The 16,156-nt window shown below is 42.1% G+C and overlaps 2 protein-coding genes across 5 annotated transcripts in view; one reads left to right on the plus strand and one right to left on the minus strand.

Annotated features, from left to right (window-relative positions):
• VPS13B (vacuolar protein sorting 13 homolog B) overlaps positions 1 to 5,025 on the plus strand; it is a 486,539-nt gene extending 481,514 nt beyond the window's left edge. For all 4 annotated transcript variants that reach the window (XM_069779759.1, XM_069779758.1, XM_069779762.1 and 1 more), the window contains exons 62-63: positions 2,950 to 3,204; positions 4,538 to 5,025. In XM_069779759.1, coding sequence (XP_069635860.1) covers positions 2,950 to 3,195 — 246 coding nt within the window. In that variant the 3' untranslated portion in view covers positions 3,196 to 3,204; positions 4,538 to 5,025. The remainder of the gene's footprint in view (positions 1 to 2,949; positions 3,205 to 4,537) is intronic.
• Positions 5,026 to 7,996: 2,971 nt separating this feature from the next.
• Positions 7,997 to 13,992, minus strand: COX6C (cytochrome c oxidase subunit 6C). The gene is made up of 4 exons (XM_069779767.1): positions 13,854 to 13,992; positions 12,692 to 12,819; positions 10,917 to 11,055; positions 7,997 to 8,124 (listed from the first exon to the last, which is right to left on the minus strand). Exons 2-3 carry the CDS (start codon positions 12,803 to 12,805, stop codon positions 10,936 to 10,938), a joined length of 234 nt encoding a protein of 77 aa, XP_069635868.1. The 5' UTR covers positions 12,806 to 12,819; positions 13,854 to 13,992; the 3' UTR covers positions 7,997 to 8,124; positions 10,917 to 10,935.
• Between the last annotated feature and the right edge of the window lie 2,164 nt (positions 13,993 to 16,156).

Consider the following 16,156-nt stretch of genomic DNA (forward strand, 5'->3'; position numbering starts at 1 on the left):
CTTGTTCACCTCCACAGTATATAACTTAATCCACCTGACTAGGAATACCCTGGATGGATTCTTGCAAACTGACACTGACAACATCGTTATTGAAAGGGAAGGATTAATTGTACTTGGATTGTCTTCCAAAGTAATTGAGACAGCGCTTGCTTCCAGACAGACATCAAACTCAAAAGGCCTGCTCTTCCAGCTGCTCCTGGTATAGCTCATAACATCAAGACAGCAGCAAAAAATTGAAGGGTCCTGGAATTTCAAATATTCCGGAATTTCTTTGTAATGATCTGCAGCAGGTTTTCTTGATAGTGCTATATGTTATCATCTCTGGAGCTGAAAACCAGTCTCTGGATTTTTCAAAGCAGCGAAAAAAACCCTAGAGAACTGGATCTCCTTAGTCAGTGTGCACAAAGTAGCCCATCAGTGCTACACACACATCTGGACTGCACAACAAAGGTGCTTTAGCCACCATAGAGTTAGGACTGCTGAAGGCTGCTTCTTTATAAGCTGTAATGGGAGGAATTTTAGAAAAAATTCTGGAGTTCTTAATCCAAAAGTACAGCCTTCTAGCATGAAAGGACACGATATCTTTAAGATTCCTCTAGCAGGTGCATTAAGCAGCCCTTGACTAAGTTTTGATTCATTGAATGGTCTGGCTGTTAACATTATAGTTGTTCAAAGTAGTGGGTTAAGGCACTTAGTGACTATGTTAGGTCCCATTTAGGAAAAAATGTAGAATAACAGCAATTCCAACTTTCTGTTGTTGTCCTGACAATATAAGCTAAACTGAAACTGGCTGGAGAAGCAGACGGTTGCAGATGAAGTAATCTGGAAGCAAGTAGGGTCCCAGTTACTTTGGAAGACCATCCAAGTGCAGTTAATATTTCCTCCTGAGTAATTATGCTGTACCTGTGGGATTTAGCCTGCAACTGAATGAAGAACAGTTCACAAGAGTAGGTGAGTGGGATGCCAGCACCCTTTCCATCTCCTTTGATAACTTGGGTCTTTTGGTCAGTGTGGAGGCAGAACTGTAACCCAGCTTCCCCTGGGCTTACCTCCCTTGAAGTAGAAACCAGGAAAAAATGTGGAGCTACCTCCATGCAAGATTTACCTCATAACTTAAAATCTAGTTTACATAGGCGGTGGTACTTCAGTGTATTTCTCTCCTTTCAACTGGTAAAACAGACTGACTGCTGAGATACTTTTTGGGTGCCACCAGACTGAAGATGTGGTTCAGACACCATTCTCCACTGTTAGCCGTGAGTCTGCTGCAGCAGTCTGCCTTCTTTTTCCTTCACTTCAAGGTCATTCATGGAAACCACACTCTCCTCTGCCCATTTCATCATTTCCGCTGTTTCTAGGCATAGGCTCCAACCTTCAGCTTCTGAGCTTGCTCATGAGCCTGCTTCCTTTAGCATTTTTGTGGTGATGATTGAAAACAGGAGTGTTTCTGCTTGCTGATCAGCAAATCCATCTCCAAAGGCATAGTAAAAAAAATAGAGGGGACTGTTTTGATTTGGACGTGACATCTGTCACTATCTATAAATCATATTAATTCTTTCTTCAAATAGGCAATGGTTTGTATAAAATGAGCCTTGCAGTCCAGAGATGTGGCAAGATGTTGATTGTGGATGTTAAACTGAATACAATGGCACTGGTTGAAAATACCATCACATCCAGTGAGGCATGTGTAAAACTCCCTGAAAGATAGTCAGAAGATAGCAGTCTTTGAATCCTTAGCATGACATCCAACAAAGATGTCTTAAACCCTACAAAACTGAAACTGGTCAGCAGTTCTCCAAGTGTAAATAAGGAAGCATCAAAGCCTAGCCCTAGGATAGGTTCTGCCTTTTTGTTCATTGTCATACTTTGGAAATAACTTCTATTCTGAATGACTTCGCTAGTGATACCACTGTAGCATCCATGGTGGTATTTGTGAAATAATACATTTTTTTGAAACCATGCAACTAGTTTGATGCCTGCTTGCATGCTTTCCCTTCTCAAGCTAGTCATAGTCATCTTCAATTTCTTCTTCAAAAAAAGGGCACAGCAGATTGATCTTCCAAAGCCAGGCTTGCCCATGGCTCTTCATCTAACACTTTATCTGGTTGGAACCATATAGTAGATGCCACCTTTCTGTTGACAGTATTTGCTTTACTGTAATTTTTTCCACTAGAGTAGGTTACTTGCATCCCCCTTGCTAGAGCCTTGAACCTCTACATATTTCAGCCTGTAAAAAGGGATTTCTTCAGAGGAGTCCTTCCAACTCATGGTGGTGGAAAAGGCAGTTTGCATAGACACCTTTAGTTCTTCTCCAGAAATGACACGCCAAAACCATCTTTAGTAGTAAAACCCTTTTGTTTAAAAAAATGTAATTGTGTGGGTCCTCTGACCCAGAATGGCTTTTTGGTTACCAGAAACAGACGGATTTATCCCATCATAGAAGGTAGCTTCTAGTCTTTATTTTACATCAAGTAAGTTAAAGACTTCTTAAACTTAACTGCCCAGGTGTAGCTATGGGCTGTCTTTAATTGTACGTCGTGAGACAATGTTTTTGCTAATTAGAATTGCTATCTGATAAGCACTGCCAAGAGCTACTGGCATTTTTCTAAAAGGGGTTCAGATATTTTCCTGTCTACAGAGTTGATCTGTTGTAAAGATCTACTCTTGACCAAGGTGTTCATCCCTGAAGTCTCTAAAGATACTGCTTACATTTTCTATGGCAGAGTTAGAGCTTCTCAGAAGTGTCCAAAACAGCAAAGGAGAGGACAAAGCCACCAAGCACTAAACTATAGGAGAACACTGTTGATTAAAACATCCATTAAACTATTGTTAAGGAAGATCCCAGGGAGGAAGATTTTTAACTACAGAAAGAAATGTGGAAGTTATTGTCCTTACTACTAAGTTCAGTTACTGTCAATTACTCAGTAATTATTTTATCTTATCTGATTTCAGGCAGATGGAGCTAGAGAGAGACTATCAGAACAACAGTACAACCGCCTGGTGGAGTACATCACAAAGACATCTTATCACCTCACTCCCAGCACCGCGATAGTGCCAGCATTGCAAACTGTGGCTACCGAACACCTTCCAACTATAACAAAAACATACCAATATGTAGTTGATAAAAATTTTGCCCAAGTATTCATTAGCAAATTCACCATGGTGAAAAATAAAGCCTTGAGGAAAGGTTTTAATTAATTATTTGTGGTGAGTATAGCAATACCTTACCGTTTTGAAAGTAATGCTTTCTCTGCAGTAACCTACATCAAGTAGAGATGCATGTAATATTTGAAGAGGTAGGAGATGATAACAAAGTTAAGCCCAACAGGTCTTCTAATCTTGACAACATTCCTGCTCCCTAGCCAGATACTAGTGCTGGAAGGAAAGTGTTCTAGCAAATGAATAAAGTGAAAAGGAACAGCCTTGGACTATAGCTCAATCAAAATCCTTTTTCTTTACAATAACCAAAAATCAGAGAATAAGGAAAAATTGCATGCACACAGACATTTTTGCCACACACACAAAATGTGTATCAATACCTACTACATCATATTTTAGGGTCTGCCAGTTTCTGTTATAAACCAGGTTTATAACTCAGCTGTAAAAACTTGCTCAAGGCTGGGCCTTTCCCCACACACATGCGCTCCCCCCGACATGTACATCCTGAGGCAAAATGTTTTCCCCCACTAAATCTGAAAAAGCCAGTGTGGCTGGTTTAAGTTACTAGTGACAGCTGGGTTTTAGCACCACTTTAACCTTAAAATAGCTTCCTTTATTTGACTGAAGTTTTGCAGGACGTTAGTCCTTAATGTAAACTAGTGCCTTTGTGTGGTTTGGAGAACAAAACATGAACTACAACATTAATTTATTTTTAAAACTGTCTGTATACAGAAACTTTATTTTATCCACCATCAAATTTTCAGGACTTTCAATGTATATATGACTGTGCATTGTCTGGTTGTTAGCTGGAAGCCAGTAACACACAGTTAAAAAATTTAAGAAATGCAGCTTAGTCTCCTTAAAATCTACCAAAAATCTATACGCTCAACGTAACATAGAGGTGCAGGTACTAAGTATAGTATAGCCTTGTTGGGTCTCACTTACTTCTGATCTGCCACCACTACACAGTACATGCTCAGTTAAGCCCCAGCTCATTTTATGCTTATCATCTTTGAACAGATAAAACCAGGGATATTTAGAAACATGACCTTTCAAACATGTTTTTGCTAAGCAAAGTGAGATTTTTTTTTTTTTTCCCAGTTGATCAAAGAGTATGGACCCACAGGCGCCGATTACATTGTTAATGATGCCACCACAATACACTTATGATGCTAAACGCATCAAGACAAACGAGCTTTCTAAGTGTCTTACTTTTCAGATGTTTTACAGTTTGTAGTAGACAAGAAATCACTGGCTCTGGGCACAGCTAGATTACTTTATAAACCAAATCTGACTATGGCAGTTTTATTTCAAAAACCAAAAGTTTACTTGGTTTTCAACTATGCGAGTTACTTTTTTTCCCTTTTCCATGTACTTACAGACATGAATTTTGTCTGGGGATTCCTGAACATGGCGGGCATTGGAGACAAGAACTGGAATAAAATCTGATCATCGTTTGGAGCAGATACATATGCTTTATAGTTAATAACTTCTATGCATACTTGATATGACCAAATGCACAGTAAATAAGAATGTAGTAACTGCAATGTTTTTTTCGTGAGTTCTGTTTTGTTAAAAGTTATCTCTAAAAGCCGTGTCTCTTGTGTACTGAAAATACAGAAGCCTGGGATCTGCATTGTCCTTTTCTGACTGTGAAACAAGCCCATCCATTATCAACATTTCATACAGTGATTTAATAACTTAGTCATTGTTTAAATAACACTATTTTAAAAAGGTGTATGTATATACACACATGCTTCATTCCTGAATATTTTATGGAAATAGTTTAATACTTCTAATTTTGCATATTGGTGGATAAATTGTAATATAATGAGATTGTTTAAAGATAATAAAGCTATTCCTATAATACTTGTTTTTGTGAGCTATTTGGTCATTCAGTTACAGGGTAACGAACAGGTCACTGTGTAGAATAATAAGACAGACATACAAGCTTCACGTAGACCCCCTTAGATTCCAGTTGGTCACTGGACTTCGTCATGTACCAGAAAATGCAATAGATCATGACAGTACTTTGGAAGTAAAAACTGATGATTACCTTGCCAAAAAACGTGTGCTGAAAAGTTTTATGCTTTTGTGACTAACTGAATCAAAACAGCACTGTAGTCACCATTTGAATTAGACTAATCTGTTCATTATTTATGTGGTACACAAACCAGCCAAGAGGATGCAAACACACCTGTAAAAAAATGAGGGAAGGCAGCAGTTTAATTTCTCAAAGTTTGTAGATTGCAGCCATTGTTTAAGATACATTTGTGTTTTTCCTGAATTATATTCTCTTGGGATAAACACTTGCTTGAATTACAGTCTTTTTCAGTGAATTAAGCTAGCATCTTTACTGCATTAGGCAGGTTCTTTCTCCCCCTTCTGACCACATGTATGGAAACACGTGTGGAGACGGCATATAAATCAGCCTCTCCTACATGAGAGCTGTGTGAACTATGAAAACAAAGTTGTCCAAAGAGCAGCTGCCTGTACTTAGCTGCTAAAGCACTCCAATGTGTACTCTTAAAACATGCCTACTCTCATAATGCTCTTTAGACCTGGAGAGCTCACAACTTCCAATCTATCTTTTTAGTTTGCTTCCAGAACAATCAATCATTCCTCAAACACTCAAGAATAAAGTAAGCCAGCCAAAAATGTGAAGGCATGATCAGGCTTATACACGGCAAGACCTTTCCCAAAGTAGTTTAGGTCAAACAATTCCTTTTTATGTATTATACTTCATACATAAATACAGCAAAAACCTTTACAGACAGTTGGGCTGGTCTCACTGCAGACAAGCATGTCTTTCAGCTGTGCATCACCTAGAAACAGCATGCCAGACCCTGTAACAGGCAACTGATTAGGGTCTAACTCACACAGGGCTTTCTTGTACTGCGCTGAGTCCTGCTCCCAGTTGTTTGTGAGACAGGATTAGCTGACCTCTTGCTGGCAAAAGCAAAAAAAAAAAGGAAGGGAGGGGCTGGGGGATTGATGGGTTGGTACTGATTTCAGAAAAGGTTAGCCCTTCTGCCTATTCCTATGTATGTTAGGTACCCAGCTTTGCCCTCCTTCCCACTCCAGAGGAAAGCGAGCTATGGGTTGGTTGGCACTGCCTGCTGAAAGGAAATACTTGCTTTGCAGCCATTGTGAAATCACAGTATATACAGAAAGCGACAATTAATTATAACCTACAGACTTTCAAAGCACAGACAAAAGTTAGCGCTCACCTTTCGTTGTTGTGGTTGAATCCATTTAGCCAGAAACATCTTCGAGCTCTGCTGTATGGTCAAAGAGCCACAGTCAGTCACAAAACTCTGATTTCTTTAAATCAATGCGTGCTGGTAACTGAAGGAACACAGACTGCAACAATAACTGCCCTTGGCCATAACAGTTTAGAAGAAACTTACTTAGAATTTAAAAGTAAATTAATTCATAGCAACTGGGAAGAATAGAGGGGCTAGAGCTGCAAGGGAAGTCAGGTCTGTTTGTTAGCCTGCACATGTGGCAGTAGCAAGTTTCTTTCCCTCTGAAGCTGTCAGTATGACTAAAGACCCCTGGCTATTCCAACCTGCAGACATGCCTGAGAAAAATGTTAGTCAGTACTTAATGGCACACACTGTTTATATTGTGCACTGGGAAGACAAATGGGTATCATTTGCTATTGTTAAGCTTTGGTTTACATTTATAGAAGCAGGGGTATTTTGATTACTAGATGGTTTCCCCTGCACCACTAATGTCAAACTCTTTCTTTGCTTAAAGGAAGCACTGCCTGTATGAGAAGTTTAAAGAAAATCCCACCTTACTCTGCAATAGTGTGCTGGATCAAATACATTGCTTATGTGCTTTCATTAGTCCAAATGTTGCTCACAGATTCCTATTAATTGTTAAGTAGTTAATGATCCATTTAAAATAATAAGAGTTAGTCCAAACAGGATTTGAACTCAAGACCTTCAAATACAACACAGATGGCTTAGTTTGTCATGCTGCTTCATACAAAGCAGCCTTCCCTCCTTTCACGCAATCAGCTTTGACTCCTCTCCTAGTACCCACATTCAGCAATCAGGAGCTACAGTCCTAGTACCATCTTCAACCTCAGCAACAGGCAATGCACAGAGCATGTTCCAAATGATGGGCATCGTGGCAGAAGACAAGAGCATCAGGTCTTGCACTACACGGAATGTAGCAGAGATCAAAACGATGCTTAGCTGACTACTTCCAGATACTAAAAAGGAGATGATACATGTCTAGAAGCAGCATGCAAAGATTTTTCACTACCATAATACACTATAATAAGTGTTTCTTATTTTGTCTGCCCTCTCTCCCCTTGTACATCAAATATATGTGAACATAGCTGCAGTTTAGAGTCACTTCTCAATTAGCGTAACACACCATGTATAGGAGCGGGCATTTGCACAGTTTATAAGTCTGGATGTAACAGCTTGCTGCTGTAAGGAAGGCAATACAGTGATGGCAGCAGAAAAAGACAGGAAGGTTGACTAGTATATTTCCAGAATTCCTCTTCAAATTCTTTCATCTCAAAGTCAGTTCACCTTGTGAAGCCAGAGATAACACAGACCCTTCCAGAAATCCAGCCTCTCCCTTCCTGTAACAACTATCCTCTTGCATATTCCCATCAGCAGCTGGGACAACCTAGCTGTAACTGCTTAGGGATAGACTTTGTTATCAAATGTGGAATTTAGCCATAACAGAGATGCAAATAATTCCTGGGGGAAAGAAAAGTAGACTTAGTCATCTTGAGCAATTTAGGAAGACTTTCCACCACTCTTCCCAACATCTGAGCATTTAAGCATTTCGACATTAATGAAGACAACTAAGCGCCACTGACATATGTATTTTAATTTATCGAGTTACATTGGAGCATGCCATGCACTGAAGTGCATTACACTTTACAATTCAGTGAACAAATAAGGTTCGGTCATCAAGTCTCCTTAGACTGAAGGGGATCTGCAAGACAAAAAAAAATATTAAGTTACATTGGACAAACTTCATGCTCTAAGTAAACATATTAGAATGTATGAATGCAAAGCAATAGAGAGAAATGTTTATGTGGTGGTTTAGTCTAGAGGAATTCCCCCTGTTATTTCCTGATGGTTTAAGATTCACACACCCTTCATGTGGCAAACAGAAGTGAAACATGGAACAAATCAAGAGCTGGAACAATACCGCACAGCACATCAGATTCACTATACATGCTTTACTGATAACTGAATCAATCTTGCTAAAGGCCTGAAAGAGAAAGGAATGCAGCTTTCAGATAGGAGCCAGAGAGGAAACAAGTGGTGTAGGCAACCTACCAAGGAAGGAAGAAAACCAAATTCAAATTGCTTCTCCACGTTATATTGAACACAATCCAAGACCGGCTGTGCTCCATGACAAGAGTCATGCAAGTGGTTAGCACCGAACTCTTAGCTTGCCCCGTTATTCTGTTACTGAGCACACTGTAGAGGTAGGATACTCCTCAAACCTATACTTGCACTTAGTTTCCATTATCGGTATCACCACAGGAAGTAGACGCGACAGCGTAAATTCACACTCGGGTACCAAGTTGCCTACATGCCCAGCAGGAACAAACTCGATGCAGAGTGCCAAGCTAACAGCTTAACTCATGAATTCTCCTCCCTGCCTGCCCTACCCTTTCCTCAACTGTGGGGCTAAGTACTGATTCAGAGTGAGTATTCAAGGAGTTAGACCACTGTATTTACTGCCACATACAGGATATACTCCAATAAAATGGGAGATGTAGGGCATGCATGACCACTGTACCCTTAGGTAACTATACCAAAAAAAGCATCAAATCCAACTTCCATAGCTAAGATTTAAGCTACTGAGGCAAATGAAAATGTCTTCCATCTGTTCTGCGTACTTGTCCTTTTCACAGTCTTTCCAGAACATCTGAAACACTGGCATTGTTTTCCCCTTCTTCTACTTATGTATTCATGTGCAGGCACAAAAAAACCCAACCTCTTTCCACTATGAAGGAGTAAAAAACATCAGTTCTTATATAAATATGCCAAGGAATAAGAAGCATCAGCAATTCAAACAAAATCATACAAAGATTTGACTTTCACATTTTCTTTTGAGCTGGTGTAATTAAGGAATGGAAGAAATGTTTAGGAAACATTTAATTTTAACAGGTGCACACAATGTGCAACTTTTTTTTTTTTTAGCTGCAAATGGGAACATAAGCTAACTGAGAGTGGAGCTCTATTTGCACTGAAAAAAATTCTGCTCATGATTCCAATTAAATATTCAACATGCATCCTTGTTGACAGTGTTTGTTTCAAATGATTTTACCACCAGATGGCCTTTCAGAATACTCTGATGAAGGCCACCTGACTAAAGAATGCAATTCCAGTGTCTAAGAAAGTTTGAAAGTGCCTATATATTGGCAATAGGACCGAACCAGAGGCAGAATTACCACAACTAAAACAAGGTAAATTTGTCATATCATTATTTATCTTTGTTGCAGGCATAGCTAAAGAAGTTTCCCCCTCTCACAAAAAAAAAAACCCAAAACAAAACAAAACAGAGACTGCCACAGAGGTTTTTTTCTTTTTAAATTTGTTAGAAGAGCTGGAACTCTGCTTTTTTTATGTAATTATGTTATGCAGAAACCTGATAGTTGTAGATTGTCACACAACAGAATTTAGTATTAATAGTGTTAAGTACAAATCTTCTATTCGATCTTGCTGCTTTAAGCAAACAGGCTGAGAAAATCCAGCTGGCCAGGATAATTAGAGCCACAGATTATCACGTAATGATCACAATATGAAAACATTCCAAAAGAATGAAAAAGCTATCACTCTAGATTAGTTTGAAGTCATTTTAAGAGAAGCAGAGAACTCAACATAAGAAACTTGGATCAAGAAAGGGGGAGGAATTCTTTATTGAGTTGCCTCTGCTTGTGCAGTTTAGTGAGTGTGCTTATTAATAACTACAACAAGGTCGAAATCAAGACTTTTTTTCCCTGATGTTATGATAAGTAAGGGAGAACAAAGTTTGGTAGTCTTCAAACAAAAGGCAGTGTTAAGTGCTAGAAAAATAGTATCGTGAACAAAGTTCTACTCAAGTTTAATTCAGTATGGCAAAAATCTTGAGTATTATTACACAGAGCTGTATGCCACTGCGATTTTATATATATATTTATGTATGTATATACGTATGTATTTAAATGTATTTCCCCTCATGACTAGTTATCTTCCCCCTCTCACCAACTTCAAAAAACAAAAGGATGTGCGGAAGCTGTCCCTGTTTCTTACATTAAAATGCCTGCTATGAGAGAAAAAACACCTCGCCCTTTCCTCATTCACTGTACCACCACAAGTAAGTAGTAGATATAGATAGCCTGAAGCTAAGCAGTTCAAGATGTGACAGCATCAACATAACAGTGGTATCAGGCAAGTCTTGTAGTTTAATACAAGAGCTTTGTCTCCCTTCCATGGCTGCATGAGGAGGGAAAGGCCTGACATCACTGTGCAAGTCTCCTGTATCACAGAAGTTAAACAAATTACCCAAAAGGTATTCAGCAGCTTTCTATTATGCCCTTACTCCCTGCTCCCCAGTTCCCATATTCCTTCATGTTTTTATTACCCGGAGGTCTCTCGAGTGCAATTTGTATCCTTTTTCTTTGGGAGCACCTTTCTTTTGATGAAGAAGGAAGAACCTCCAAATAGAAGCACAGTGTTTCACTGAAACAATCTAGTTTACTCTTGTTCTAATGCAAAGTAGCTTATTACCTGCAAATGCAGGTTACCATCATTTGGGCGGTGCAGACTCAAACACACCAGCTGCTCTCATGGCTTCGAAGTCCTTCATGGGATCATAGTTTTTATAGAACTCTGCATAAGCTCGTTTCCTGGGGTCAGCAACTCCAAACTGGAAATACACACAGAAAATTAAAGCTTGCAAAGCTTTACAAACTGAATTTTTTTCTATTAGTGCTATGATATGTATCAGTAGATATGAGTCTAAAAACCCTTTAGCTCAAATTAGTAAAATATTACTTTGTGCCTGTTCAAATCCACAGCTGAGGCTACCTGACCATTGGTCAGGAAAACAAATGTCTGAAGTGAAACCTTAAAAAGAAAGTCCGTTACAAGATAACACATTAGACTTTAAAGATCCAGAAACACTCCACCTATATTGACACTCAAGTGCCCAATGCCCTCCCTGCTAATACTTTTATACATAAAACATGCCATTATGGCAAGTACTGTGCCAGTGGGCAGCTGCAAAACTGTAACTCCAAAAAAAAGTCACCCTAAAACAATGTATTACATTTGAGCTACACTGTAGGTCAACTACAGAGGTCTGGTAAAATGTTGTAAAACTGCCAAGCCACTCTTACAGCTCACCAACATAAAAAGACACAATCCTGACTCCTTGGATACTCGTTCACCTGAAGCACAGGGATATGCTCAAAAAGCCCCCAAATATGTGAAGGCAAGTCCAAGGTGGGTTTGTCCAACAGTATCTAACATGTAACGAAGTAAATCACTACTGAGATCCATGTTACTTGTTTTAAATGTGGTCTGCTACCTTAAAAGTGTATTAATGTGGGGGTGCGAAATCAGGTATAAAAGCACAGACTATTAAAAAAAATGATATTGTAAGTCCGACCACAAACTAGCTTGCCTACCTCTTAACAGACGTGTTAAGTAGATGTTGAGCTTTAACTGTGCAAGCTCATTGTTTCTGACAGACATTTGCTGATCTCTGAGATTAAGTAGACTGTGATACTTCTGTGATGAACAACCTGAAATTAATTTAATTTCTAGTAACTTTTATCAGTAGCTTCCCGAGTACTCAAATGCTGCAAACAGGATATGAGTGAGTTAAATGGGCAAACCAAGATCCAGTTCTTCCATGGTAATTGTGTTGCTTGCTTTGCATATGAGATCTGAGAATTATCTAGTAAAGGCACTCAAGAACTACCGCTCTTTGTCAGAAGTCTCCTAAGGATCAAGAAAAACAAACTCCAATCTGTAGGTGGGTTTTGGGGGGAAATGTCATGCGCCGTTTCCACATGATACTTTAAAAGAAAGGATAAAGGGACCATACTAGCCTTCCCCGCACTGATATCTTCAGTGTGAAGGATGGTTTTTCCAAAGTGCTTATGAACAAGTTTTCTGAAATCAGTCTAGAGATACAGTAAGACTCTGACAACTCTCTTGAGTCTCGGATACTGTGACAGAGAGGGACACAGACTATCTAGAGTTAATGTATCTCAATTGTGCGAATGATCAAGAGTAGTCTAGGACTAGGAGACTCAAGCTTAAGTTGTCACGAATTGTGTGACCTTGATCACACAGCTTAAAGGCATCACATTATTCATATCATTTCTTCAAATGAAGATTAGGAAGATTTATTTATGTTCTGGAAGCATGCTTACAAAAATACATTACTAAAGCTTTCTGATGAACAGCTCAACTAGCTCTCAACAAAAAAATATTATGAATTCTTAAAACACTCTAATGAGTCCAGTTTATAATTGAATGACTACAGAGCTCACCTTGTATAAAGCCGCACATCCCACAGATACAAAAAATGCCCCAAATAGGTGAAACTTCATCCGTCTGGCCAAAAGGCGCCGCATTTGTGGCTTAGGCAATAGGGCAGATGACATGGTGATTATATTTCCTAATTAAAAAAAAAATAAATAAATAGAAGAGAATTGTGCGACAAGAAGCTCTACTTAAGTAATTTTCCATAACTCTACTCTAGAAAGATTGTGCTTTTTGTATTGCGCAATAATCATCTTCACAACATATGCAACAGCGTTCCTCTCGATTGACTTTTCAATGAGAATATTTAAGGGACAACATTCAAGGACAATGTATTTCTGACATGAATCTAAGTAAGTTTTTATACTCCTTACACCCAGTACCCATGGAATCAAGACTGGCCTTCGCTGTTCGTACTAAACCCTTCCCTCCCCGCAGGGTCTAGCATTTCAGGCCTGCTGTCCTGGTGCTTACATCAGAAGACATTCAGAACATCAATCACATTTTATTCATTTCTGAGGAAAAGCACACGCCTCTCGAACTAGCTCGTGGTTTGGTTTTTTTTAAAGTAACCGCAAACCCTATTGCATTACGGGATGGTTTGTTTTTTTTTTTCTAGCGGGTAACATTTTACGAAAAACCTGCAAGGCCTGAAGCAGGCGGCTCTCTAAACACTAAAGGTTCACGCAGCAGGGAGCAGCTCCGAGGCAGGGCTGTCCGCAGGGTGCTGCTGCTGCTGCCGCCGCCCTCTGCGCAGCCCCCTGCGCTCACAGGGCCACGGGGCGGGAGCGAGGGCCGGCCGGTGCCCCAGCTGTCCCCAAAGGCCTTAGTGCTGCCCACAGCCGCGCCCGCCCGCTTCCCGCTCGCGCTTCAGAGGAACCATCGCAGACGGGCCCCCCGCCGTTACCGGAGGCAGGGCCCCCGCAGCGCCGTGGCCAGACTGAGACAAAGCCCCGCACTGGTTCCCCCCCCCTCACAGAAGGCGCTCGGGCCCCTCGCTGCCCTCCAGCAGGGCGTCCGCTGCCGCGGGGCCCCTCCCCGCCACCCTCAGGGACGCGCAGAGGTCACGGGCGGCCGAGGGGAGGGGAGGGGAGAGCGGCGGCTGGCGGCCGTTGGGCTGAGGGGAGGGGGACAGGGGACCCGGCGGCGGGAACGCGAGCGCGGCCTCACCTCAGCGCGGGCCCACCAACGTCCTTCCGCCCCGCCGCCCGGGCACCCTCTGCGGCCCCGCTAACCCCGCATGCGCGGGAGGCGGTGGCCTGGGTACGGCGTGCGGCTGGGCTCAAACCCGGCACGGCGGGGGAGGGGGCGCGGGGAGGAGGGCGGCCGGCCTCGCCATCGCCGAGCTAGAGCTGAGGGAGGAGGGCGTGCCGCCCACCTGAAGGACGGCCGGGCCCCCCCCCCCCCCCTGCAGCGCCGAGGGGCTCAGCGAGGGGCCCTTCCCTCGCCTCGGGCCTCCCGGGCGCCGAACACCCTCGGCGGGCGCAGCGACCCCCCGCGGGCCGGCCTGCCCGCCGCCCAGGCGCCTGGTTTCTCTCTCCCCAGTGGGCTGCACCCGAGCGCGGCGCGGGGCTGAGGCGGGCGCCTGGAGCCCCCTCAGCCGGGCCGGGCCGGGCCGAGCCGAACCGAACCGGGGCGAGCCGCAGGCCTGGCGCCAGCCAGCAGCCCTCGCGATGGCACGCGCTTGCTGGCCCACCGCTTGCCGGCCCACCGCTTGCCGGACAAACCCGTGCCCTCCGCCCTTCCCGCACGCGTCCGTCGCTCTTCCAGATCTCCAGGGTGGCCGCCAAACCCAAACGGCTGTAATACCAGAATACGTGAAATAATGATCTTTATAATAGAGTTTGCGAAGAATGATCGGCCAAGCCTAGAAACAAATTAGGCAGTTCGTAATCCTTTCTAGATATTCCTTAGCCAGTTTTTGTACCTTTCTTGGAAATAAAGCACACGTGCTTTGCCCATGGTTTCCACCTGATCGCCACCTGCGTACGGTATTGTCGTTTTTACTCTTGGGGAGTCCCTGTGGGATTTACACAGAATGCTATAAATTTGTGCCTTCAAAAAACTGAAGCCCCTCCCGTGCAGCGAGGTATTCATCCAAGCCTTGCACTCCTTGCCAAAGACAGCAGATCCTGACATCAAATGACAGGGGAGATGGGGCCCTTAAAACTGAAGAAAAGTTGCTTTTCCTTTGATGGGATTAAAGAATAGGAAAGTGTCAGTAGAAAATAGCAGAGAGAAATCGTACAGCAGCCACTACCAGCCGGGAGAATGGTCTTTGCAACAGCCGCCTGAACAGATGCAGTTTGGACAATGTTCCTCAAACTGAAGAAAAATTTGTTGAGATAGTTGAGACGCAAATGAAGAACGTCTGTCCAAAAGTTTTTCCTGTGTGGATTAACACAAAAAGCCAAATGTTAATGACGTCATGCTGAAAGAATGACAAGATATATCTATAACCTGATTGTGGGGGTCTAAGGAAATACCCAGGTCCACAAGGGTACTGCTGTTGATGAGGCGAGCTCATGCAGTCATTCAGTGAGACCAGGAAAGAAATGGCAGGGGGAGATGTCTAGGGGATCCTAAAAGCTCCACTCAATTTGCCCTCATGTTATGCAATGTCGGAAGAAGAGGATGCGAAATTGATTGGAACAAAAGCATAGCAGGTTTCATGGTTACTATCATCATCAATTATATATGAGGAGTTTTCCTATAAATGCCAGTCTTGGTGAGACAGAATATTTTGGTGGATGGACCCACGTCTGCAAATAAAAAAGTCTTGATTGCTGTTTTGAATAGCTTACTTCATGGCTGGCCAGGTCACTAAATTCTTTTCTATGTGACCAGTTTCCCCATGTGCCTGAGATACTGCTGGCTAGGCATCTTTGTGTTATAGTTAAGATGCTAAATGAAGTGCTAATTGTTATTATTCTTTGACTTTCCATTACTGTGGAATATACTGCCAACTCCTTCTTGTTCTGTATAAAGGGCAGTTTGGGACTGTGCAAATAAGGGATAAAAAAAGGATAGAGGATACACTGGAGGAAGAGCCATAGAAGGAGGGCAGAGAGAATCAGCCCCGTTAAGTCAGTGCACAGAGTTGCTTCCTATCACTCCAGTTTCTGAATGGATTATAAGGCTGAATGCAGTTTTGGACCTGAGTGGACCCTGTGCATCCAAATGAATCAAAGCAAATAAACTTTCTGAAAACAGACTTCAATCAAAGCAAATAAACTTTCTGAGGCATACAACACAGAGACAACAGCAGTCCTTTCCTTCCCAGTCCACCCAGTCCCTGGGGTTTCTGGCACCTGCTCCAGTTGTCTTTTGGACATGAATATTAGGACTGTTTGCTCATAAGGTGCCACAGTTACCAAACTAGAACCTGCAGTCCTCTTTTCCTCTCCAAAATACTGTAGCGCCAGCAGCAACAGTTGATGCTTCTTTATGGTGTCCTTGAAAGGGATCGTCTT

Source organism: Haliaeetus albicilla, chromosome 3 (assembly GCF_947461875.1).
Source record: "Haliaeetus albicilla chromosome 3, bHalAlb1.1, whole genome shotgun sequence".
In the NCBI taxonomy this organism is placed as follows: domain Eukaryota; kingdom Metazoa; phylum Chordata; class Aves; order Accipitriformes; family Accipitridae; genus Haliaeetus; species Haliaeetus albicilla.